This window comes from Equus caballus, chromosome 24, assembly GCF_041296265.1.
Source record: "Equus caballus isolate H_3958 breed thoroughbred chromosome 24, TB-T2T, whole genome shotgun sequence".
In the NCBI taxonomy this organism is placed as follows: domain Eukaryota; kingdom Metazoa; phylum Chordata; class Mammalia; order Perissodactyla; family Equidae; genus Equus; species Equus caballus.
Genome location: NC_091707.1, coordinates 20,971,134 through 20,998,247, shown reverse-complemented (window position 1 = coordinate 20,998,247; position 27,114 = coordinate 20,971,134). Strand labels below are relative to the sequence as shown.

The following is a 27,114-nucleotide window of genomic DNA, read 5'->3' as shown; positions in this document are numbered from 1 at the left end:
TCTTTCCAACAGTACACTGAAACTTAATCTGATAAAGCTTCTAAATATAACAAATGATTTAGAGAAAATACAGAGGAACATATTAAATAATACCAGAAAGATGCAATCAGCAAAATTCAGATTGGTACTTCTGCAGGACAAACTACCCAGTAGTACCAGTAAACAAGAGACAGAGAGGGCTGGCCTGGTGGCGCAGAGGTTAAGTGCACACATTCTGCTTCGGTGCCCGGGGTTGGCAAGTTTGGATCCCGGGGGTGGACATGGCACTGCTTGGCAAGCCATGCTGTGGTAGGCGTCCCACACATAAAGTAGAGGAAGATGGGCACGGATGTTAGCTCAGGGCCAGCCTTCCTCAGCAAAAAGAGGAGGATTGGCAGCAGATGTTAGCTCAGGGCTCATCTTCCTCAAAAAAAAAGAGAGACAAAGAGGGACAGAGAAAAAAGGAAGAAAGAGACTGAAAGAGAAAGATCTTAAGTAAACCTGGCAAAATATTGACTTTTATATATCAGGACATATTTTTGTTTATTCTACTACTTTGTGTCTTACGTGTCTTTAAAATGAAAAAAGTAGATTTAGTAAAATCAAATACATGTAAAGTTTCCAGAGACAAGTTTTGTCAAGAATGGTTGAGGCAGAAATTAAATTATTAAAGACTGTACTTAAATGAGAATTAGATATAACTGACTCCATCTAATTCAATATTCCTTCAGTATTCTATGAAAGAATTCTATGAAAGGCACATTTCTTAAAATATACAGGCTTGATAAACAAAGAAAAAATTACTTTTTTTGTAATTAAGACAAAGTTCATTCTTGAATTATTTAAAAACAAAACATGGAATCCAATCTTCTTTGAAGTGCATGCAATCAATTCATTTAAGTGTTTGCTGGACTGAAGTGACAGATAAGGGAATATGCTTCCTCAGCTGCTAGCAGTCAAGGAAAAAAAGTATTTTCATAATGTTTCCCCTCTTTTCTCCTTTCTGCTCCTGTATTTTCTCCCATAAATAGTACTCCAATCATTCCTTTTCTATAATCTATACTTCCTATCTTTTGCGAAGCACTACTCCTACTTACTCTAGGCAAGAAAGGCTTTTTTCTTTTTTTGCTGAGGAAGACTGGCCCTGAGCTAACATCTGCACCCATCTTCCTCTATTTTATATGTGGAATGCCTGCCACAGGATGGCTTGATAAGCGGTGCGTAGTTCCACACCTGGGATCCGAACCTGAGAACCCCAGGCCAATGAAGCGGAGCATGCCAACTTAACTGCTGCACCACCAGGCCAGCCCAAGAAAGGGATTTCTGGCCTCCTGAAATGCCTTTGCTACTTGAAAATATGAACAAAAAATCAAGTGAGTAAAATCGTGAGCAGCCAGCATCAAGACGGCCCTGTGACCCCTGCCTCATGGTATTCACACTCTTGAGTGTAAATACCCTCCCAGGCTGAAACAGGGTTGTTTCAGAGTTAACAAATAAAATATAGAAGTGACAGTAATGTCACTTTCATAGTTAGATTATAAGAGGTCCTTCAGCTTCTGGTTCTCCCTCTCATCACTAACTCCGGGAAAAGTCACGTCGTCAGTAGCCCTATGGAGGGTCTACCAGGAGGAACTGAAGCATCCTACCAAGAGCCACATGAATGACCTTGGAAATAGATACTCCAGTCCCAGACAATGGCTTCAGGGAACCTCACGAGAGACCACGAGCTAGAATCACTCAGCTAAGCCACTCTCAGATTCCTGACCCTCAGAAGCTATGTAAGATGTTTCCTGTTTTAAGCCACTAAGTCTGGGATACACAGTAATAGATAACGAGTACAAATAGTAATGCTAAATAATAATATCTCTTCCTCTTGGACTAACAGGTGTATTATAAAAATGCCCAAGTTCAATCCCATGAAATTCATGCTGTACAAACTCAACATACTATCAAATCAGAAGCATTTCATACAAAAATCCATAGTATTTATTACCTATCAGATAGCAAGATTTAAAAAGTAATAATGCCCAATATCAGCAAAGATGTGTGGCAATAAGAATTCCCATACATAGTTGTTGGGAGCATAATCAATACAATCTTTTTTGAGACAAATTGGGCAATATTTATCAAAATTTCAAAGTCACTTATAAGGCCTCTCCTAGGCATTTACCCTATGGTTTGCCTGTTACATCTTATGATATACCTGCATAAGTGCTCAAAGAGACAGACAGACAGATACACAGGTAGATAGATGGATGGATGGTTACTATATTGAAAATCTGGAAATCTAAATATTCATCAAAAAATTTTGGTTACATCAATTATAACCGAAGAGTGGACTACCCTCCAACTGTTAAAAATAAAGAGGAAGACGTATACATACTGATTCAGAAAAGATACCCAAGATACACACAATGAAAAGAGGATGCATTTATAATCCGATTTCCATGAGAGAACAGGATAACGAGTTCATATTAAGAAAATTACAATAGAGTCACCATAATTAAAGCTCTATTTTCACATCTTATGGTCTCTTGAAGTCACTTAAAGATAATCATTATTGTGCAAGTCTTTTATAGCTAGCCAAATAAATCCTGTCTTAATCTCATTTTTGCTTAGCACCCATACCATCCACAAATAATGATAATATGATAGCTAATATATACTGAGCAAATACTGTGACAAAAACTCTACTAAACAACTCCAAATATTTTACAGACTGCATTTACTCCTCAAACACTGTAACACAGAGCACTGCTACCTCTACTGCACAGATAAGAAAGACGCGGCACAAGCAGTTAGTTATTTGCCCAAAGCTACAGAGCCTAAAAGTGTAAAGAATTCAAAACCAGAAATGTGTTCTCTTAGCCAATACCCTATAGTTTATTACCCGTTTTCTTCATATTTCAAGTCAAAAAAGGACTATAAAATGCTGTCTATATCTAACAGATTAGCAAATAAACCAAAATAAATGCAATACCAGAATGATTTAAACAATTCTTAACTCTTATGAGAAAACAAAAAGGACTGAAGATACAACAAAAGCAATTTCTATTTAAAAATAAGTATTTTATAATTGTCTAATAAAAATACCATTTATTCTACTGAAATCATATAATCTTCCCTGACTGGCTAATTTCTACTAGGCAGAAATTTCTAGTAATCTCTTCCAGTAAATTACATCTAATATCCTTCCAAAAAAGCAAATTTCCTTTCCTTGAGCACCAACTGTAACAAACCTGATACAGGAAAATGAAGAGAAAGTGAACAAAATCTCTCTAAAAACCTAAGAGTCTATATACAATGTTCGACTCACTTCCCTTTTCCATGTATTCTACTTGATTACTTTTACCTTATTCCTAATCTTAAACCATTCAATCACAGCTCTACTGTATTTCCTTTGCTGGATAAAGCAAGGAAAAATAAAGTAAGTTAAATAAATCCCATTATAATCATTATAACTACAACTAATCATAAAATTTACGCTTTTCCAAAGACCTTTTCTACCATACTGTAGATCATCCATCATTTTGTCTGTCTAAGAAACCCCAGAGAAACTACAGGAATATAATACATGCTCACCACAATATAGCACCTTACATCCAAAGTGCTGTATAGAACCACCCTCAGTGAACCACATCTGACCATAAAAATGTGGCAAGAAAAACTAGGACCAATTTCTGCACTTATTCTTCAAAATACACAAACTCAACTGCCCTCTTTCCCCTCCCCCCCCACCCCAAATGGACGTTCTCGACTCAGACATCCTGTGTTCCAATTCTAGCAGGGCCCACTTAATAAGCGACTACGCAGTCTCGGTTTCCTTCCCTGTGAAATGGGAATGATACTAGGTCCTACTTCCTGGGACCGTTGTGAGAATGAAGAGAGAGAATTCATGGTAAGTCCCTTAGAACAGTGCCTGGCACATAATGTTCTCTCGATAAATGCCAGCCATTATTATATCTCCAAAATTAACTGCCTAGAGTCTGGATTTCTCCCTTTTAGTGATGAGAATCTAACCAAACTCAATCAGAACAAGTGGGCATATAGATGGCGTTTTCAAATTAATTCATACAATAAACAGCAGCAGTATATACTCGAGTAATTTGTTTTCATAGCACTTCTCGTTCTTTTTAATAAAAATATTTCGCGTGAAATTAAACACTCCGATCCCCCACGCTTTTAACCAGCGACACGTCTGGACCCCAGCTGACAAGACAGCCTGGAAAGACAGCCCAGATTTTCATCAGCTATGGAGGAGGAAACCTGACAAACTGCTGGGTACCACATCTGGGAACCAGGAGTCCGAAGCAGGCCAGAGCGGCCACAGTCCGTTTACAGAAACAACCTTACCCTGTCCCATTTTCCTCCCCAGTGTCGAAACCAACAACGCGCTTTTCTGCCCCGGGCCGAGGCCAAGTATGTCCCGGCCCTCTCCTCCACCCTGCGCGTCTCACCCCCATGAACCCAGCCTCCCGACTCACAGAGTGTGTCCGCACACATTCACCATCAGCTTCAAGGAGGGGTTCCGGTATTTGGTGGTCTTACACCGGGGGCAGCCCTGATCGTCCATGGCGCCTTCTCTCTGTCCTAGGGACTCTCTCTGAGGCTCGCTGCAGCCGCAGCAGCAACCGCAGCCACTCCAAGCCCTCTCAGAACCGACGCCAAGCAAGTTCCTACCAACAGGCACTTGGCTGGGCCGGTCCCTTTGCGAATGAGCACCGGCCGGGGGACGAGGCGCTGCAGCACAAACGTTCCGGCAGCGAGTTTTCCGGTCTCGCCGCTGGGACTCAGTTTTAGCTTCTGTAGGCGGGCGCTATACGTTGGATTTCGGGGGAGGGCTTTTACAAAGGGAAGCTGTACACAAAGCCTCAACTCTAGGCTCCTAGCTGTACTTTTCAAGTAACTGTGTCACAATTAGGAACATAGATTCCATCTTGTTCTGTCTGGAAACATTCCCATGGTTTCAAACATTTACGGCCTTTGTACATATTCGATAATTCAGACTAGTATTTTCTTTTGAACAATTTGATAGCCTGTGCTTTATACTTCTCCTTTATAATTGTGCAGTCATGCAAGCACAGAAAACACTATGCATTCGCAGATATAAAGTTTGGAAAAGTTATCTAGAATGAGAGTCTACAAACAACCCTAAATATTACAAATTCTCACTGAATGTCAGAATACTTTTATAAATAATATCTGGCATCTGCTCGCTTTCTTCAAAACTGTCAAGTGTGCTCAATAGTGTCACCTGGCCCTAATACCTCTTACTACTCCCCATTAAAGACAATATTTATTTCCCCAAATATTGGAGTATCACACAAGAATATACACTTTGTTTCAGCAATTCTAAGATCTGAGAGCCTGAATCTCTTTGGAAATTGTAAGCCACATTCACTACATTTATCAAGGCTGCAAAGTGAAGTCTGTAACCAGCTCTATTAGACAAACTCCCACTGTAAGGGATACATCTTATTCATCTCCATAGCCAGGATTTGTTGATACTTATTGAATAAGTAAATAAAGAATGAATGGATGACCATCAAAGTGGTGTAATGTGAAAATTTTTTATGCCAAGCATTATCTTGTAATCTGACCCAAACTCCATCAGAAGTGGGCATGCAAAGTTCTTCTAATTAAGCCATCCAATGGATACCAGCTGTATACACTCTTAGTAATTTTAAGTTTTTATAGCACTTTTGTTCTTTTCGATAAAAACATAAAAAAAGAACATTCCAGCTCCCCGCTTTTTTAAACAGTGAACACTGGGCAACCCACAGTGTGGAAATACAGTTGGGATTTCCATGGGTTACACAGAGGGAACCTGACAAATAGCTGGATACCACATCTGGGAACCAGCAGACCAAAGCAGACTACAACAGTGCAGGACCTTATATTAGTATATAGACATCAGGGAGTCACCTAATAAATAATTAATGTCATCTTCTTGATCATAATATTGTTCATTACAGGAGCTAACCAAATGTAAATTTACTAAAACAGGCAACACCAAATGCTGTGATGACCTGGAGACTTACTGAAAGCGACCCTTCCAAACCAGTCCCATGACTCACAGAGAAGCTCTCTAACAATAAAGGCAACTTTTAGGATCTTTATATTTTAACAGAACAAGAAATTTTGATGAAAGAATGAATGTGGTCAGTGAGAAAATAAAATTTTTAGCCAATACTACATTGAGAAGTCACCCATTAACTTGGCATTATTATTACCAGCAGGACACTTTTAATCATGTCTTTGAAAAGGAGACTCCAACCACTTTGAGAAGTGAATTGCTTTGCCTTTCTTCCAAACCTTGAGATCAAGGCAAAGAAAGCACTGAAGGTTGTGAAAGGAAACACTGCTACCAGCTTTATCCTTTTCTCAGGTTGGAAACTACTATCAGAGATGCATAGTAACAACAGCTGATTTGGAACTCTATCCGATAAGCCCTGATAGAGCTAGAGGCGGTAGAAAATATCACTTATAGATTTGGCCGCTGGCACCAAGAGAGCTGGATTCAAGTGCTGGCTTCATCATTTGCTAGCTACATGACCTCCAGCCTCAGTTTTCCCAACTATACATTAAGGATAATATTGGTAAAGATTAAATGAGATATTTCATTTAAAGTGCTTAACACAGTACCTAGCACAGAGTATGAGCTCAATAACTGTCAGCCATTATTAACAGTAGTATGAGTATTATTAGCAGTAGTAGCCTCTCAGAGGCAGTGTAATGTAATAGGAAGAACCTGGCCTTTTAAATCAGACAGACCTGTTTTTGAGCCAAATGTCTTAGCCTCCCTTACCTCAGCTTCCTTCCTCCGGATAATACACTTCACAGGGTTGTTGTAAAGATTAAATTACATAACATGGGCATATATAGAGGCCCCACTACAATGCTTCATCCATAATAGAAACTCTGACATGTACACCATTATTATTGGTGGGGTTCACTAACATACCACGGTCAGAAAGCTTTGAGGAGGAAAGCACTGACAGCACCAGACTTCTAATTCAAATGGAACCTTAGCCTTTGTAAAAACCACCTAACTATCAAATTTCCTACATTTCTGAAGACAGCTGCATCCCAACAGTGGACCAATTGAGCCCATTATTTCTCTTCCCAAATCTGCTCCTTCCCATCTGAGTTAACAGCAGATTCTACTTCCCTGGGGCAATGTTTCTCAAATGCAGACCCTCCTTTCCAGCCCCAAGGCTATGGACCCAGGCTGGGCTTTCCTCATCCGCAGGGAAGATTTACTGTTTTGTCCCTTGAGGAAGGAGAGCGTCCCTCCCCCTTCTTATGGAAAACAGCTCCTGCCCCACAGGCCTACGGTTCTAATGGGCCTGCCAATCACAATGCTGGCCCTCTCGCCTAGGGGTTGACGTCCAACCCTTACTGAACCAATCAGAGATCTTCTCTAGAATTTTTCAAATTGGCAGTAAGGGAAAAGCAGCAGAGCCTCTTTAATGAAGCTAGAAAATGTAAGCTGGGAACTACTGGGAGCCATGTGTCAAGGTTCTGGGGAAAGCCCCCTTTTAAAGACTAAAACCAACTCGATGAGAGGCAGAGGGGAGTGAAATGGGACAAGAGGTCTTCAAGTCCAACCAGCTGCATTCCTGTTCTTCACATTGTTTGCTATCATGATCCAATAAATTCATCTTTACATCTAGGCCAGTTCAAGTGCGGTTTCTGTCTCCTGGGGAAATTCATATCACTACAAAAAAGCAAGAATGCTGCTACACCTTGGAGACGACCAGAACCTGATGGTTCTGGTTCGCTCAGTCTCTGCTAGGATCTTTTCCCTCCACTGTCACCCATGAGACTCACTCATTGGGTCGCCTTCCCTCACACCTGCTGCTCATCAGCGTCCTCCCCGAACAGATAGCCTCATCACTGAGAACTCCCAAGCATTACATCTAAGGCTTCTTCTACCACTCTTACCTCTTTCTGCAAGTTTGAAAAACCCCAGAAAAGCCGGTCCGGTGGTGCAGAGGTCAAGTTCACACATTCAGCTTCGGTGGTCAGGGGTGCGCTGGCCCAGATACCGAGTGCAGACCTATACACCACTCATCAAGCCATGCTGTGGCCGGCGTCCCACATATAAAATAGAGGAAGTTGGGCATGGATGTTAGCTCAGAGCAATCTTCCTCAGCAAAAAGAGGAGGATTGGCAGCAGATGTTAGCTCAGAGCTAATCTTCCTCAAAAAAAAAAAAAAAAAAACAAAGAAAAACCCCAGAAAAGAATTCTGATTGTTTTGCTTTGTGGTAAGTGCCCATCCCTGGACCAACTGACTGCGGCCATGATTATTACACACAGATAAAGCCACAGTACAGGGACCACTGTGTCTACCACACCACAGCAAACAGAGCATTTCATTCAAAGTCCTTCATAATTTGTCCCCAACATGCCTTTTAAGTTAATCTCCCACGACATACCTACGTAACACCCACACTCCAGACACACTGAATTACTCGATATATTCAGAAATATACCACACACCTTCATGGCTCCATGCTTTACTCATTTTGTTCCCTCTGCCTCTAATAAACTCTATCCTTGTCCTCTTAAAATTCTTGTCCTTAAAGGCCCAGCTAAAAATCCACCCCCCATTGTTCTCCTCATCTCAAAATTAGTCTCTTTATCCTCACTATTCTCATACTCCATGTTGTATTTACTTGTGAATATGTCTTATCTCCCCCACCACATTTTAAGCTCCTCAGGGTCAGAGACCCCAATATATTCATCTTTCTATCCTTCAGTACCTAATGGAATACTCTGTACTTAATCAGGACTCAATAAATGTTTGGAAATGAATGATCCTTCAGAAATGTTGACTACCTATCATCAACCATTGGTCAGTAAATAACAAGGGAACACCTCCTCGACCTGGGAGATTACTTTAGAACTCAACTTCCTTAATAGTACCAGTATATAAGCTTTCTGAAATAGAACCCACCAAGATACAATTACATGGCCTTCCCTCTGTGTTTTAGACAGCTAGTCAGCCTTCAAAAAGGAAATCTCCATTCTCGGTAGCAACACCATTAAATATATTCAAGCAAAGTATAACATTTTGTGCTGAAGCAGATTTTCTTCAATACAGTAAAATGGCAAAAGAGTTCCATAGACTCCCATCACTATCTTCAGGCAGGAAGGAAAAGATACAGAAACAAGCAGCTCAGTTTTCACTCTCACACAAATCCAGCATCAACTCTGTTTTCTCAAATCACAACACAACCTTAAACTGCATATCAGCACAGCTGACTCAGTGTTCACAGCATGGCACACATAGGAAGAAGAAGCAGGTATTCACCAATTTTACAAATCATTTGGCAAAACTAGTGGTCTGAGATTAATTCCACACACCCTCAAGTCTGGTGTTCCATTCCAATGTAGCTGACCATGTTTGAACTGAGGACTTCTAGTCCTCTTTGAACTGCTGCCAGAATGAGCGAGGTACAGCCTGCTAAAGGAATCCGGAGTCTGGTGTTAGATTTCATTTCTGGTCCTACAGGAATCTCATCCTGGAGCTATAGAACACCAGTGTAGCTACAGGCTAGAGATATCATAAAAAGCCACTGCTGCTTCCATATAATCTGTTGAACTTGGTGCTCTGAAGGGAAATATACAGAAGACATGCTGAAATCCAATACATGGTTTTCCAAGTCAATGCACTAAATTTGACTGATAATAAGCCTGAAGAAGACTCCTATGACCTGAGCTTGGATAGCCCTATAATATGCCAAATGAATTTTCATTAGATATATACAACTGAAAAGTTTCCCACTTTGCACTATCAGGAGGAAGATGATAAACATTTAACAAAGATTAATTATGCGTCAGGTGCTTTTTGGCACATCTTATCTCATTCAATCCTCACAACAATCCTGTCCACTTTTTATAGTCAACTGGCTAATAAACAGCAGAGCTAGGATTAAACCTATGTCTAGCTAGCTGATCCCCAAATCCACATCCTTTCTACTAAACCCCGCTACTTCCTGTCCACTTTGCTCTGATAAAAAGCTTAAAAATTCAAGGAACTAAATGCAATGTGATATCCTGGATTGGATCACGGAAGAAAGGACACACATTAGTGGAAAAACTGGTGAGTCCAAATAAAGTCTATAGAGTTTAGCTAATAATACTGCACCAATGCTAACTTGTTTGCACAAATGTATCTTTATAATGTCAGATGTTAACATTAGGTAAAACTAGGTAAAGAGCAGTTGGGAACTCTCTGTACTCTTTCTGTGACTTATTTGTAAGTCAAAATTATTCTAAAATTAAAAGCATATTTTTAAAAATTCAAGGAAGTTATGACTCTCAAATATTGTCCTAAAGCTCAATACCTAACTAGGCATTTCCAATAAGGTGGAAAACACAAGGTCTTTTCAAAGATTATTAATTGTAAAAAAAAAAAGAGTCGTCAGTGCTGGTTTCAATAGGGTAGTACAAAAGCAAGTTAAGTCCCAAATCAAATGACATCTTGGTTGACCAGCAATAAAACGCAGCCTGTCCACGAAAAAGAAAACCTCACTAAGCTGATCGTGAGGGCAGGTGACCTAAACAGCTGCTTTATAATATGCTGAAGTAGGCAGTTGTGGGTAATTGGGAAGCAGAAACAATACAAGGCCACCAGAAGTAAAGGTCAGGATGATGTCATTCAAATGCTGGATTTTAAGAAAGAGCAGCAGCAGGCGGAGGAGACAAGACGGGTTCATCCTCTTTTGAGTTAAGACCTCATGCAAACCACAAGGAAAAAGAGAAAACTGCCAACAGCAGCAGACTCCACCCCCAGGCACTTCACCTCAAACCAAAGGGCAGTCTTCTCTCTTGTCTATGCTGTGGGAAGGGCTGTCCATCCTGCAGTGAACTCTTCCAAGACACTTGTACATGGAGATGGTGTTTCGACAAAGAATATCATCTCCAAAGAACTATTCATACACTTACATAAAAAATGACCATATAGAAGACTTACATTTCCATACTGTTCTTGTAATCTAAAGCTTAGATCTCTTCTACCCTACTCACCCAGGGTAAACCTATGGTTATATATTCCATATGCTTAGTGGCATCATTTTCAACGCAGGCTGCCAGCCCTCCTGGTGACTTCAGGTTAAACAGGCGTTTTGAAGGCTTCTTGTGTCTGTCTTCTCAGTGAGCTGTTTATGCTGCTCATTTTAAGGTTTTCAAGCATTTTTCTCCCTTTGGAATTTTAATTTACTGTAAATGCTTCCCCCTTAGAACATTCCCTAGTGCCATTCCGTTCTTGACTCTTTTCAATACAAAATCCTTGATAAAGACATTGGAAAGGGGGGCAAAGGGGGAGATATCAGGAACCTTCTGAATTGTCTTTGAAATTTCGTCATCTGGATGCTGAGGGTGGATTCTTTGTTAAGAGTTTAGCATCCAGACCTTAAGGCCACACAATTAATATTCCCTCTGGAATGCACGGACTCTCTTTGAAAGAGTCTGTTGTCCAGTTTTCAGGCCACCCTGGGTAATTTCCCGCCTAGGAGCACGGCCTGAAAAGAATGTCGGTGTTTTCCTTCAGGTATAGGTGCCTGGGGGTCAGGGGGAGAGGGAACGGCAAGGGGTGGAGTGGGAGGCGGGTGATCGACAGGGATAGAAACGGTGTCTCCTCCTCCCTCTGAACGCGAAATAGCCAATGAGGTGGCGCGGCCGGGCCGGCCGGGCCGCCAGTGCCATATAGTATGCAGCAACCCGAGGAGTCACGTTGGGGGAACGGCAGAAAGCAGCTATCCTTTTACACTACTTTGCTCTAGCAGCTATCTTAATGGTGACTGCGTGGCCGGGGGGAAACCTGATCGGCCAGATCCAGCCGAAACCAGGAGGGAGGGAGTGGGCTTTCCGGAGGGGGGGAGGGGGGAGGGAGACGAAGAAGGAGGAGTAACAGAGGGGGAAAGAAAGAGGAAAAGAGTGCGAGGGAGTGAGGGAGGGAGGAAAATAAACAACAAAAAATGTCCTCTTCCTCCCCCACCGGGCAGATTGCAAGTGCGGCGGACATCAAGCAGGAGAATGGGATGGAAAGCGCCTCGGAAGGGCAGGAGGCGCCCCGAGAAGTGGCGGGGGGCGCGGCGGCGGGGCTGAGCCCCCCGGCTCCAGCCCCTTTCCCCCTGGAGCCGGGGGACGCCGCGGCCGCCGCCGCCAGGGTGAGTCGAGAGGAAGGGGTGGTGGCGGCGGCGGCCGGAGCGACGGCGGATCAGGTACAACTCCACTCGGAACTTCTGGGCAGGCACCACCATGCCGCGGCCGCCGCCGCCGCCGCCGCGCAGACCCCACTGGCCTTCTCGCCCGACCATGTCGCCTGCGTCTGCGAGGCGCTGCAGCAGGGGGGTAACCTGGACCGCCTGGCCAGGTTCCTGTGGTCCCTGCCCCAGAGCGACCTGCTACGTGGCAACGAGAGCCTGCTGAAGGCGCGGGCGCTGGTGGCCTTCCACCAGGGCATCTACCCCGAGCTCTACAGCATCCTCGAGAGCCACAGCTTCGAGTCGGCCAACCACCCTCTGCTGCAGCAGCTCTGGTACAAGGCGCGCTACACCGAGGCCGAGCGCGCCCGCGGCCGGCCGCTGGGCGCCGTGGACAAGTACAGGCTGCGCAGGAAATTCCCCCTGCCCCGCACCATCTGGGACGGCGAGGAGACGGTGTATTGTTTCAAGGAGAAGTCGCGCAACGCGCTCAAGGAGCTCTACAAGCAGAATCGCTACCCTTCGCCCGCCGAGAAGCGGCACCTGGCCAAGATCACCGGCCTCTCCCTCACCCAGGTCAGCAACTGGTTCAAGAACCGCCGGCAGCGCGATCGGAACCCCTCGGAGACCCAGTCCAAAAGGTGAGCGCCAACTTTCCTCCTCCTCCCCCTTCCTCTCCCCCACCCCCTTCCCAGCTTTCTTTTCCTCCAAGTGCTCGCAAACATGGCGCTTACCTTCCCCACCAGCCTGGTCCGGCTGCCCACCTCTCCCCGCCCCCCACCTCTCTCCCCGGTCGGGGTGGGGGGGGCAGCAGTGGTGAGGGGCGGGGGAGCCTGCCTCCTTACCCTCCCCCTCCTCCCCCCAGAAGTTTCTCGTCGCCCGCCCTGGTCTCAGTCCCCGCCCCCACCTCGGCTGGTCACTGCTGCCCGGTTTCCCACCCCCATCCCGCTGGCTTTGAAGCTGCCACTCTCTCCCGGGTTCTGGCGGGTTGAAGGAGCGTGCAGAGGCGCCGGGAAGGCCGCTCTCGCTGCCGCCCGAGGCCGGCGGAGGTTGCCAGCGCCGGCCGGGGGCTGCAGCGCCGCGGGGTCCCACCGGCCCGGGCGCGCACGCGCTGCCCGACCCGCCGGGTTCGGCTGCCCCGGGGCCCGCGCAGGAGGTCGCCCTGGCCGCTCTGGAGGGAGGAGAGTGTTGGTGGGGGCGGGCGGCGCAGAAGGGGGTCCGGGGACGTCGAGGTTTTATATGACAGAGTTAATCATTCACCGTGCCCGCTGTGCGTCCCTGCGCGGCCGCGGCAACGTGGGGTGTTGGTGCGGCTCGGCTCTGCCGTGTTTTGAAACCTGATTCTGAACTCCTTCGGGTCGGATTTCAGCGCGGCTGGGGTAGCGGGGCTGGAGGGCTGCTTCCTCGGCCCCCGAACACGGCGTGGCTCCCTGCGGGTACCGGGGGGAGGCGAGGGGGAGGGACACAGGCTGGCAGAAGGCGGACAGCAGGAAAGGAGTGATGGCGCTATCAACTCCGCATCTCCTGGAGCGCCCACCCTGGCGGGTCTGAACTTTTTGACTGGCAGGTTTATTTCCCCAACTGGTCGAAAATATCGGGTTTTTTCCACCTCTTTTGTGCGTCCTCCCGCGTCAGACACCTGGGCTGTGTGTGTGTCTGTGTGTATTGTTGGGCAAAGTAAAGTAAGGAGAAGGTCGCCTAAAGAGATGGTGTCTCCTGCCCCGCGGGGATAGGAGAGAAAGAATCCGAAAGCAGCTCGAAGGTTCTGCTCAGGGAAGGAATCTAGGAGCCGGGGAGCCCGCCCGGGCCAGTGAAGGTGATCGCTGGGCGCATTCCAGAGCCGGCTGTGGCCCGCCCCTGCCGCTCCTGCCCCTGCGCTCCTGCTGGGGCCCGACGGCTCCGGCGTGCCTCGCCCAGAACAGCGAGGGAAGAGCTGTGCCAGAGCCGGGCCCCGCGGTAACCAAAACAGACGCGCCCTGCGACCTGCCTGCACCTTCCCGCTGACTTGCGGGGACACCCAGAGGGGGCGCATTGGTAACGCCAGGCCACCTGCCCCCGCGCCCGCTTGTGGCCTCCGATCCCGTCGCTCGGAGCCCGGACGGAATCCGCGGGGCAGGGGGCAGAGGGCAGAGTGGTGAGTGGGCGCGGCGCGCAGGCCAGCTGCCCTGCAGCCTCCGCTCCCCAGCCAGGCGCGTCCCCCGGGGCTCCCTCGCCACACTCTGCCTGCTTCTCCCCCCTCGACTCCACACCCCCCGCCCCCAGCCCAGTTGCCTGGTCTAGGCCCCTCTCCGGATCTACCTCCCACCCGCACCCCCGGTGAGTCACCCTCGCAGACGGCGACGGCGGTTCAGCCTCAGCTCGTAAATCAAAGTGCTTTCTGCGCTCCTGGCCCTGCAGCCCAAAGCCCGGGTAATCCCCTCCCCTCGGCATGAAAGCAATCCGACCGCCGGGCACTGCGGGGATGTCGGATCCTCTTCTGGGCCGAGTCCCGCCGCGCTTCCAAACTGCCTCTGTCCTACTCCCCTTTCTCCCTGCCCGGCCCCAGACCAAATGGGAAACCCCCACCACTGCTCCTCCCCGGATTTGGTGTTTCCCCCTGAGTCCGCGAGCTGAGGAACGCAGGCCAGCGGAAGGACCGAGGGTGCTGGGGAAGGAGCCCGACAGTTACAAGGCCGCTGAGTGACCCCCACCCTTTCCCTCCCACCTCCCCAGGGCACTGGATGGAGTGTGTTAAATAGGCCCCTATGGCTTCCTTTGGATTCAAAGGCGACTGCACATAACAGTTCTTGGGTTGAAAGTGCCTTTCCTACATCAAGGACAGCCACTTTGTTGAATGAGAGAGTTGTCAGGCTGGTGAAGTAGAAGTTTGGGAGCAGGTGAGAAAATGATCTCTTGTTAACTAACTGGCAAAGAAAACTGAAGACCTCCCGCCTCCTGCTCCTTTGGCAGTTTCATTTACCTCCAAAATCACACTAATCTGAATTGGTTAGAGGGGAGGAGAGGCGTTCCTAAACATGAAAGACTGACCACCTCATTTAATGAGTTTTTGTCTATGCTACAGGCAGCAGCATATTTAACAGTAAGGAAATAACTTCAAAGTTATAAAAACATATATACAGTTCTCCTGTAAGTCCTATTAGCTGAGTTTACGTCTCTCAGATCTCTGGACTTGCCCTGAATTTGTTAGTAGTAAAAATGATTGGGATACGAGAGTTCCTCTTCCCAGATTCTCTCTCCCGTCAGAATCTGCTGAAGGGCCTCATAGCTTAAATAGGACTAGAAGACTTCCTGCTGTGCTTTCCTTAAATACTGCCCTTAGTGGGGTTAGAGGCTGGTTTTCCAAACAAATGGCACTGTGTAGAATGTCATCCCCCTGACCTGACTGTTGATTTCCCTCTTTATACAGTGAGTCAGATGGCAATCCCAGCACTGAAGATGAATCCAGCAAGGGCCATGAGGATTTGTCTCCTCATCCACTCTCCGGTTCTTCCGATGGTGTCACCAACCTCAGCCTTTCCAGTCACATGGAGCCAGTTTATATGCAACAAATTGGAAATGCTAAGATATCATTAAGCTCTTCTGGAGTTTTGTTGAATGGAAGCTTGGTACCTGCAAGTACTTCACCTGTCTTCCTTAATGGTAATTCTTTCATTCAGGGACCTAATGGAGTTATCCTTAATGGATTGAATGTGGGAAATACACAGACAGTGTCATTGAACCCACCAAAAATGGCATCCAACATTGTGAGCAATGGTATATCCATGACTGACATACTGGGGTCTACCTCCCAGGATGTGAAGGAGTTCAAAGTCCTCCAGAGTTCTTCAGCTAACTCAGCAGCCACCACCTCCTACAGCCCCAGTGCCCCTGTGTCCTTCCCAGGGCTGATACCCAGCACTGAGGTAAAAAGAGAAGGCATTCAAACAGTGGCTTCCCAGGACGGAGGCTCTGTAGTGACTTTTACTACACCCGTGCAGATTAACCAGTATGGCATTGTCCAGATCCCCAATTCCGGAGCAAACAGCCAGTTCCTTAATGGGAGCATTGGATTCTCTCCACTGCACCTGCCTCCTGTTTCAGTGGCAGCTTCACAAGGTAAAAGTCATTTAGTACCATAATGCACCAGTGAATGTTTTAGCCAGCTGCTGTAAATGACGCATTTGGTGAGAGCTGTAGATTGATGTTACTGTTCAGGGAACGTATTGGCTGCCACAGCTGCAGAATAGCCGTGATTTGTTTCTCCTTCTTCACAACACCCATGTAATATCCACCTTGCTTGGTTCCCTGGCATCATAGGAATGGGCTTTTATTTTCCTAACAACTGTATGGAAAAATACAAGTCTTGCCAGTTCTACAATTATAGAAATATGATAAGTCAATTGGTGCTTACAAAATAACCCATTGCTTGACATTTTAAAATTAAAAATTAATAGTATTGCTAAGAACACAAAATTAGTCGAACAATTGGTAAGAATGTGTACACTTTACCAAAGCATTATTTATTTGACCAAAAAGTTTTAGAAGAGCAAGCTAAAACGACTGGATCAATTGTGTTTGATTTGTGTTCCTCCTATAATTAAGACTAACAGACCTAAAGGAAAATCAGGAATATATGATTGGGTGTCTATTGCTCTGCATGTATACTGGTCCCCTAAATGTGTGGGTTTATTTGTAAAGGCAACTGTAAGCCTTATTTTATATGTTCGTGGCTTTACTAAAGGTGATCTACCAAAGAAAGCAGTCTGAAATTCAGGAAAGCTGCGGCTGACGTGCCAGTTCTTCACTGACTTGAAGCCAGTCTGGATGGCTCTGTGTCGTTTTCTCTATATAGAAGCAGGAATGGTTAGAATGGCAGTGGAGGTCGCATAGGCCTTCGAATTCAGAAGTGGGAGATGTTAATCCATGTTTGCCTTCCTGTAAGCAAATCTAAGTCTAGATTTTTACCAAAACAAAGTAACTAATTGTTTGCCTTAAAGATCAGCTTCCTGTACAATGGTTTTTATCAAAAGAAAAAAATATCAATATATGCACAACTCTTTTGGGTCTGCAGCTATGGTCAGCTTCAGCCTGTTTGAGGCATTAAGGGAAAAATTGTGGAGTAAGTTTCGTTCTGTACATTTGTTTCTTTTTAGGTAAAGTGGTAGTAAAACCATTGCAGGACAAATAGTCCTGCAGCGTTTATTTCTTCATTGATTCAGATTATGGAAAAGATTAAGCTAAGTCACTATCCGACATAGGGCAAAAATATGAAAACCACAAGGAAAGCCAGAGTACTTAGTTTTATAATAATTTAGTGTGGATCTATCCCCTTTTCTCTCTTTGGGAAATTTCTAAACAGAAGGTAACATTTTAAAGACAACAAATGTGAGCAAAAACCGTGGTATAAACTTTGGGGGAGGAGAAAAGCAGAAATACTTTTCTCACATGTAACCTAGAAAAGTGCTACCGTAGAAAATTATGACAAACTAATAGTTAATTTTTTTCCCCTAGAGTTCTTTTTTGTAATAGCTAATTTTTAAAAGGGGACATTTAATATGAATAAGAATAGCATTTTTGTTAAAATAGCTAAGATCAAATGACACAGCTGTCAATCCTTAGACTGTCTGGGTGAGTTGAAGGCATAAGTTTAACCAGATGGGTCCAGGAAGCAACGTTCCTTTATGGTAATTGTATGTTGCAGCTCTCAGTAAAGCATTTGGGGATTCAGCCTTTCTTAAAAATGTCTAGACAACGTAGAATATCTTTCTATAGTTGGAATTTACATGGAAAAGCAGAATATCTACATCTTTTACTTACTTTACAACCTGAGAAAATAAGGGATTTTTCTTACCATCATTATAAAGTTATACTTTGCACCTGTACTATTTTCCAGTTGGTTTTGAAATTGTGACTGACTATATATAATTATTATGACTATATATAATTTCTACAAATTCAGAAATATTTTATGTTCAATAGCACTTGGGGAAAATGTCACATCTATTATGTTGTTTATGACTCTATCAAAAAATAGCTAATCATTTTGTTCGAATATACACTGGCAAACAATTTCACAAACATACACACAACAAAACAAACATCTATTTTAGATATTTTTTGCTACACTTTAGCAGCCAGCAGGAATTTTAAAGCATACCTTTAAAGTTGAAGGCAAACGTTTTCAAATAAAAGCCTTTTTCATGTGTTTGGCCTGGAACAAACATTTATGTTAGCGAAGGGCCCAAACATACATAGAAGTGTTTTTCTTAACACCAATAGTTCCATGATGAGTGCTTTCTAGTGGTTAAATTTTTTTAAAGATCAAATATAGCATTTTCCTTTAAAGACATTCCTTTGCATTTACGGTGCTTAAAAATGTTTGGAAGACATAAACAGCACAGTGACATTTATCGATACAAGTGGTAATATAATCACATTTATTCTAATAATTCAAGAATGGAAATGTTTTAGGTGAATTACCTTTAACCTTGGGCTGTTTTCTCAAAATAATAAAGAGTTTACTGGACAACTAATTCAAGATCAGGGTGAACAGTCTGTCTGAGTTATTCTGTCACAAAACTCCCCCGTGTCCACCTTTCCTTCAATGGCAAGATAATTGCCATCATTTCACTGTGCCTATGTAAAGACTCCAAAAGAAGAGTTTTATCTGATATTGGGAATGCTGGGGGGTGGGGAGGAACCGGGGGTGTCCAATTTATCTACATTGTCTGAGTTACCTGATTGGAACATCTCAGCTTTCTACTTATGTTTCTTTTTCTACTTCTGGTCTCTACAGACCATTATAATGAGAGCCTCAAAAGATACAAACCTTTTAGAGACGCATTAGCTCTGGTTCTTTATGTTAATCTGTATTTTAAAAAGCACAATTCATTGTTATTAATTCTTCCTATCATTACAACACTGAAAATTCAGAACTGGCGCAACAAAAGAAAAAAAATGTATTGAATGTTTTGTTGACTTGACATTACTTTATGGTTAGTTTGGTAAAAGTTTACAACTTGTCTGTACATGTTTACATGGTTAACTTTAAGCCCCAGGGCAACTCATTTTATGTGGTATTTTCTCCATTTCCATTTATATTTTATGTCGCTTACTGAGCTTGTCCTGAACAAAGGCATTTTATTTGCATATGTGTATTCTAGTTCTAACTGGCAGAGCTAGCAGTAACTATCAACTGATTGAGAGTTATCAAGTGAGTAATAATGAACTAGAAACTGGACTGAAATTAGAACTTGGAAAAGGGTTTTTTTTTTCACGCTTGGTTTCTAAATCAGTAGTTTTAACTCCCACTTGATCATCAGAATTACTCGAGGAGTTAAAAATACGCCTGTTCTAGGACTCACTGAGTCAGATTCTCAGGAGTGGAGCCTGGGAATCTGTATTGTAAGTGCTCAAGGTGAAGATTCTGCTGAACCTGAGAAAAATCATGTGTGCAAAATAGTAACTTTTTTCTTTCCTCATCAATTCTATCAATGATAATCTGTACTTTATTTTTTTTTAGGTAATATTTCAGTAAATTCAAGCACTTCAGATGGGAGCACATTTACAAGTGAGTCCAGCACAGTCCAGCAAGGAAAGGTTTTCTTGAGCTCTCTTGCTCCCAGTGCAGTGGTATACACTGTTCCTAATTCAGGCCAAACTGTAGGGTCTGTTAAACAAGAGGGCTTGGAGAGGAGCCTGGTATTTTCTCAGTTGATGCCCGTCAATCAGAATGCACAAGTAAATGAAAACCTGTCTTCGGAAAATATCTCCGGGAGTAGCCTCCATCCACTGGCCTCCTCGTTAGTTAATGTATCCCCAGCTCAAAATTTTTCCCTGACTCCCCCTGCCCTCCTAAATCCTGCCGAGCTGAACACTGACATTGCTGATAGCCAGCCAATGTCTGCCCCTGTGGCTAGCAAACCTACTGTGACGTCTGTCAGCAGCACCAACTATACAACTCTTCAGAACTGTTCCCTTATTACTGGTCAAGATCTGTTGTCAGTCCCCATGACCCAGGCTGCCCTTGGAGAAATCGTTCCTACGGCTGAAGACCAGGTGGGTCACCCCTCCCCAGCAGTACACCAGGATTTTGTCAGAGAACATCGTTTGGTTCTGCAGTCAGTAGCTAACATAAAAGAGAATTTCTTAACAAATTCTGAGAGCAAAGCAGCAAGTAACTTACTGATGCTGGACTCCAAATCCAAGTATGTCCTAGAGGGCATGGTCGAGACTGTCTGTGAAGACCTGGAAACAGACAAAAAAGAGCTTGCCAAGCTCCAAACTGTCCAGTTGGATGAAGATATGCAAGACTTATAAACTTTATTTCTCATTTTTCTTCTTGTTTTTGTTTTTCTGGTATCAAGGGGCAAATCTTTTCATGAAGCCCTGAGGACATAAAGCGTTTGCCCATTGAAAGGGAAACACTAGTTTTGCAAGTAAATGCATCAAGAGACTTTGGATTGATCTGCCCGAAGATCGCAGTTAAATATACAGGAGGAGAACTGCATTACTGCAGCCTTTTGGTTCATGTATGTTCTCTTTTAAATAGATGGAGACAAAAGAACAAGATGAAGTATGTCAAGTCAAAGTGTATCATTTGGTTGACTTACTATGATTCTAAGGTCAAATGGAACTTGATAGTTTTTTCAGTTAAAAATGTATACACCTAACATAGAAAATTAAAAATTGCTACAGAGCATTAGAAACAATACAATTTTTTTTGTTTACTTTTACTCCATGGGCATTGATAAGATTAAGAAGCATAAACGGTACTCCACACTATTCTAAGGGTATATTTTTTTGAATATATGCATTTGTTTTTCAACATTTTTGTGAAAGTCTTAGTTTGTCTACACATTTCCAAATGTGATTGCTTATAATTCAGTGTGGCTGAGAAAGTTTGCAACTCCACTAAAAACTCTGAAATAAACTTCAGTATGAGTGTAAATATATTAGTTCCACAACCAAGGATTTGAGTAATTACAGTGAATTTTATTTATGATGTATATGTTTCTCTTATACTTCAGACACTATGAACTGAAAAGAAAAATGTCTTCTTACTGTTTAATTTATTTTTATTGTTTGAACAGGAAGTGAACATAGTTATTTCCAACAAAGTTTTACTTTTTGTAGGATTTTAAAAGTAATGATTTTTATCAGGAATTATTAAGGTCAATATTAATAACACTGAAACAGGAAATCTAACTCCCAATATTGGAATTTTGGTACTTTTTTTCACCTCCTTGCTCTTTATTTAGCAACTCTCTGATTCATTTAAATATGGTTTCTATAGAATTCTATGTGCCTTTTTACCTTGTGGCCTTTTTATTATTCTTACTAAGGTACAGAAGTGTCAACAGAAGCACTGATGGCTCTTTTCTACTATCTAACAGGGTTAATTTCACCACAGAATTGCTTTAAATCCAAAGAACTTAAGTTTTACTTCTATTATTATGTATAATGTTTATGATGCAAATGGATGAACAACTAATTGTTGTTGATGCTTTTCCTTACAATGAAAATAACAATAATTACAGACTACCATCAATTCTGTAGGCTATGAAAACAACCATTTTAAAGTAAACAAAGTGTATGTAAATTCTGTTGAGCAAAATTCTGTCCTTTTTAATCTTAGTTCTAAATATTTTGATACATTATGACATATGACTGTTTGCACTATATTATCATGTTCTTTAAAAGTAAATCTTTGGGTTTCTGTAAGAGGCTTGTTTGATAATGTTGTGAGCTGTGGTTATATTTTCTATCGGGACTCTGAACACAAGATGTAATAATGCAAATACATTAATGTAGTGAGTAAAGTCTCTGGTCTCTGCAAAGTGAGAGAATGATCTCTTCAGAGAGGACTTGAAGTTGTTGAACATAAAGATGTTACCACATCTTGCTTTCTTTGTGATCAGAACAAAGGGTCCACCAAGATCTCTGCATGCCCATCACCAAGCATGTTGACTAAGGGCCATAGAGGATTTAACTTTTATTGTTATTACAAATGGAACTTGCAGGCATAGATAAAGAACCCTGTGAAGAATTCCTCTCCCATCGTTTTGGCAAAGAACTTAGATCCCATTTTCCGTGGAATTAGTGAATGTTCCTAAACTGCTGCAACTACATGTTTTTTGTTTCGTTTTTAACCAAGGCAGGCATTTTAGAGCTCTCTTCTGCTCCACCACTGCTTGGACAGCTTGTTTTTTCTTTGGGTTTGTACTGATCATGTGACTGAGATTAATCACATGGTTCTATAGTGTAGTTCACGTGAAAATGATGTTTTCCACTTGATTGCTACAAATATCAAGAGTTTGTTAGTTATTTAAAAATACTCATCCAGTAAGTGAGATGGGAAGGTTTAAAAAGTTATGTATGTTATATATATAACTAGAAAAGTTTTATATGTCTTCCAAAAATATGATAAGCCTCTCTTTTATTCACAGTTCTTCCTCTTTTCTCCCTTAAGAAAAAGAAAAGATAGCACAAAACTTAAGACTTACCTAGGAAACCCAGTCATAGTCCCAACATGATGTAGCTATACCCCTACAGTTACTCCAGGTAGCTACACAATATACCAGGTAACAATCAATGCACATTATAAAGAACTTATTGTTCTTTTCTATTCCTTCAGTAAAATGAGGGCCAGATGGTATGTAGCCCATATATATGTGAATGAAATAAGATAAACCCCGTGATCTCCTTGCACAGAATTGCAAATTTTTTTTGCAGTAGCAAGGGCCGGACTCAGAACTCTTGGAGTTCGTGTGGCAGAATTTCTCTTACATAAACCAATGCTTGAAGATGCTGCAAATGATCCTCTAATGATCCCCAAAGAGGAATCAGAATAGGGTTAAATAACTCTCCCTTCAAACCCCAACCTCTGCTGCTGGCTGTGGGATTTTTGGTGTGAGCCTATCTATGCACTCTATCAGCCAGAATCTGGCATTTAGCTCTTAGTTACATCTAGTAAAGGACAGTCTATTGTTTAAAGAGAAGGTGCATTTGTTCCTCAATCAAGCAAGAGCACCTGTGTTGTACTGCTTTATAGCTCATGTATATTTATAGTAATGAAAAGACTGACTTGTACACATTTCAGTGCCTTTCCTGTGTTATGAAAGGCAGGTAGATGTTATAGCCATAGATAAAAACCCGTAGTTAAATTGCACACTGACCTTAAATCTCCTTGTATATGCCCTTGCATCTTGCATGTTAAAAGTTGGATTACTGGGCATGTGTGCAGCCTGCCCTGCTACATGTTAGAGAAGTGTGCATTAGTTCTTCATTCTTTACAATGTTTGACAGATCATCTCATAAAAATAAATAATTCAGGAAAACAGAGGGGGAAAGAATTAGGTTTTACAAAAGATGTTTCAAAGTCTTCCTGGAACTTAGATGATAGAGTCTAACAGTTACTTTGTATCTAATTGATACATTTCATGTTAATTTAATATTACCACCATACATTTATTAATCAAAATTGTATAGCACGTAACTCTTTTGGCTTTCAGGGTTCTCAAAAAATTTTTATTCTTTTGTTGCATGTACTGTATGTTTAGACCAGTTATATACTCAATATGGTTTTACTGTGCCTTACACAAAGAGGAAATATACAGAATGTATATCATGAGGTGGGATAACAGAGTCTTTACTGCACTGTTAGGTGATGGCACATGGAGCATGTCCCAGAACATTTCTGTGCTGAATTACCCAACCAAAGAGATCTCAAGTATGTATGTTGTACTGTAATAGGGGTTTATGCCTGGACAATTAAGTGTTTTATTTGTTTTCTGAAATGATGTGAACTTATTTTTCTAAACACTATGCTAAATAAACTTTATATTTATACATATCTTGTATAACAAAATCGTTTATCCCTGGAAAAGCAGAGAAAAGTAAGGAAAAAGAAAAACAAAAAGCCACACACAAACATTTCGTAGGCTGGCAAATATAAAGACAATAGGAGTCATTTTGGAAAAATAAGTTCTGTTGGTTTTTGTACAAAATTATACAATTAACTATACTGCATACTCAGAGCTAAATGATTAGATTTCATCCTCCTTATCGGAAAGAAATGTGTCTTATTCATGTAGGTGTTCCAAAATCTGAATCTAGTACTCTATAAGGTTTAATGGAATTAAAGTGAAAGATCCAAAGACCTTTCCATTCCCAACCTTATGAAGAAAGCTCAGTATAACCCATCTTTGAAGCACTCCCATTAGCCAAAGTCTCATTAAACCACAGTTGGGTCCACCGGTGGTTTGACTTAGGGACAGAGCTGCATTGCTGAGTGTAGAAGCCTCAGCCTTGGGACAGTTTGGTCCTAACTTTAAAATTATATGACATCTGTTTTTCCGCGCCTCCACCACTGAGATGAAGAGATTAGATAACAAAGTAGATTTGGACCCAATTGTACAATTCTATCACAAAACAAGTTAAAGCCATCAAATTAATTTCAGCTATTACATCTAGACTTTACATTCTTGTCATTCAGTTCATTTATTTAGCAATTTTCTGTGTAGTTAAGCCAGTAAAAGTGAACAGCGTCTCAGTAAGTGAGTTTAGGGTCAGAGTATTGTGGAGTGATTACATTTTATAACATTTAACCAAACGTTTAAACATTTGACACGGTCACTGACCTTCAAGCATTTTTGTGGCTCATTGGAAACTAGAAAATTAAATAAAACCCTTCAGTGAGAATTCAAGACCTTCAGCTATATGATTCCATCCCACTTTTCCAGTTTCCCTTAAAAAGTAATTGTGGAAATTTACCTTTGCATATCACCATTTCCAAAACAGTAGATAAGCAAGATAGGTTCAGATAATGGTCAGTGCTATAAAGTAAATAACAGGGTAGTGGGATTGAGAAGGGGGAATGGTAGAGGGGGACATACGTTAGACTGGTCAAGAAAGGTCTCTGAAGAAGTAACATTCAGCAGAGCGGCTTGAATGATGAAAGGGAGCCAGCCAGGGAGACGTAGAAAAGGGCATTCCAGACGGAGGCAACAGCAGGTTCCCGAGGGCAGAGTGGAGTGGCTGGATCACAGGGTTAATTCCAAAGGTCGTGCAATAGGAGATCCTGTCAGAGAGAGAGGCAGGGACCAGAGCACAGGTAGAGCTTTGCTGGGATCTGCCAAAGAGTTTGGATTTGAATCTGAGAAGTAAAGAAGGATGTAACATGATTTACAGTTTGAAATCTCACTGTGCCTATTCTTTGGAGAATGGTGTTGTAGAAGGCAAGAGTGAGGGCAGGAATTAGGAAACTACGTCATGTTGTCCTAAGCTGTTGGGCAGGAAATACCTCAGGAGCTGTTGAAGCATGCACGGCAGTTTGTCCCCAAATGTCTCCAGAATTCTGTGCTCTGCAAGCCTTCTGTCTGCTATGCCTCCTGCTGTTAGCCAGAGCTGCCAACTTCCTGCTGTGTCTGTCCTGACCTGAACCTGTGCTGTCAACTCCAGGCTGGTAGATCCAGTTCCCTAATGGATATTCTCAGAATGTCCCAGTCACCTATGACTCTGTACATGAAAATTTAAACTATTATCTTCACCCCAAGCCTGCTCCCCGCTCCATGTTCCTCATTTCAGTAGCATCCATTCACCCATTGCTAAATAAAAAATCTGGGATTCCCTGTGGAGTCTTCTCTGCCTTTCCTCCCACCTCCTCTACCAGCTCACTATGTCTATCCATGTCTGTGTTTTTCCTGTCCCTTGAATCAGGTCATTCCCCTCCATCTCTAGGGTCACTGCTGTAGTTGAGGCACTTATTTCTCGACTGATTTGTTGCAACTGCCTCCTACCTGCTATCGCAGTGTCTGCTCCTTGTTCCAGGCTACGTTACAACTATATTCAGATGGAACTTTCAGAATCCAAGACTTATCCCGGCCTTGCTTTCCAGTTTTAAACCCTTCAATGGCTCTCCATTGCCCATGAAATACCATTGTAACTCCTTAACATACAAAGCCCCCAAGACCCAGCCCCTACCTCTCTGTATAGTCACATCTCTAGCCACATGGAACAGTTCCCCAAAGGGACCAGGTTCTTTCTTACCTACCCAGTCTCCATGACTCATTAGATGTCACACGCTCCAGGAAGCGCTCTCTCACCCTCATAAGCAGAATCGTGCATGGCCCATTCTGTGATTAGACAGGGGTTTATGCCTTCCTTTAGTGTAGCTCTTACCACATCACCTCTTATACATCTGCCTCTCTAATACTTTCAAATTTGTCTCTCTGGCAGTTAGTATGGTAGAGCATAGTAGGCACTTCATAATTATTTGTTCAGGGGCCAGCCCCGTGGCCAAGTGGTTAAGTTCGTGCACTCCGCTGCAGTGGCCCAGGGTTTCACCAGTTTGGATCCTGGGCGTGGACATGGCACCACTCATCAGGCCATGCTGGGGCGGCATCCACATGCCACAACTAGAAGGACCCACAACTAAAATATACAGCTATGTACTGGGGGGATTCGGGGAGAAAAAGCAGGGAAAAAAAAAAAGATTGGCAACAGTTGTTAGCTCAGGTGCCAATCTTTAAAAAAATTATTTGTTGAATGAATAGTGACTCTAACAGTCATCTATCCCTTTAAAACATTTCACTTGCTACAAATTAGGAACTTTACTGCTAAACTGGTTAACGTATTATCGCTATTTAGAGCACAAAAATAAATCATAACATTTTGGGGTAGGGTCTGAGTGGTTTTTTAAATCTTCTAGCATTAGTGGGTGGTCTTTATGGTAATTAATTTCCTTACTGCTCCAAGGTTTTTTCCACTTGCCTCCAAATAGAGTCTGGGTTCCATATAATAGAAGTTGGCCAAAGTTTGACAGACAAGTGGAGCATTAGCAAAAATGTACTCACTAAGCCTTTTTAGATCAATGTTTCAAAATAGTGGTGATGTACAGAAAAGCTATTTATACTTAGGTATAGATACACTTTCTAAAAA

General features: G+C 42.8%; 2 protein-coding genes across 5 annotated transcripts in view; one reads left to right on the top strand and one right to left on the bottom strand.

Annotated features, from left to right (window-relative positions):
• MNAT1 (MNAT1 component of CDK activating kinase) overlaps positions 1 to 4,883 on the bottom strand; it is a 211,786-nt gene extending 206,903 nt beyond the window's left edge. The window contains exon 1 of the mRNA XM_001497949.7: positions 4,464 to 4,883. Coding sequence (XP_001497999.1) covers positions 4,464 to 4,552 — 89 coding nt within the window. The 5' untranslated portion in view covers positions 4,553 to 4,883. The remainder of the gene's footprint in view (positions 1 to 4,463) is intronic.
• A 6,792-nt stretch (positions 4,884 to 11,675) lies between these two features.
• SIX4 (SIX homeobox 4) lies at positions 11,676 to 24,028 on the top strand. Of its 4 annotated transcripts, XR_011432158.1 has the most exons (5): positions 11,677 to 11,786; positions 11,995 to 12,836; positions 14,908 to 15,071; positions 15,602 to 16,290; positions 19,697 to 24,028. XR_011432158.1 is itself a non-coding variant. In XM_005605217.4 (4 exons), exons 1-4 carry the CDS (start codon positions 11,784 to 11,786, stop codon positions 20,491 to 20,493), a joined length of 2,331 nt encoding a protein of 776 aa, XP_005605274.3. In that variant the 5' UTR covers positions 11,676 to 11,783; the 3' UTR covers positions 20,494 to 24,028. The 4 variants fall into 4 exon arrangements, 2 of the variants coding, with proteins under 2 accessions (XP_005605274.3, XP_001497969.3); XM_005605217.4 differs by lacking the exon at positions 14,908 to 15,071 and having other exon boundaries at positions 11,676 to 11,786; XR_011432157.1 differs by lacking the exon at positions 11,677 to 11,786 and having other exon boundaries at positions 11,862 to 12,836.
• Positions 24,029 to 27,114: the final 3,086 nt, after the last annotated feature.

What these genes read in the sequence shown, in the direction of transcription:
- SIX4 (XM_001497919.5), top strand. Translation starts at nt 11,968, where the DNA reads ATGTCCTCTTCCTCCCCCACCGGGCAGATTGCAAGTGCGGCGGACATC. An exon ending in TCGGAGACCCAGTCCAAAAG is followed by an intron (nt 12,837 to 15,601) that starts GTGAGCGCCAAC and finishes CTCTTTATACAG; the next exon opens with TGAGTCAGATGGCAATCCCA. An exon ending in TTCAGTGGCAGCTTCACAAG is followed by an intron (nt 16,291 to 19,696) that starts GTAAAAGTCATT and finishes ATTTTTTTTTAG; the next exon opens with GTAATATTTCAGTAAATTCA.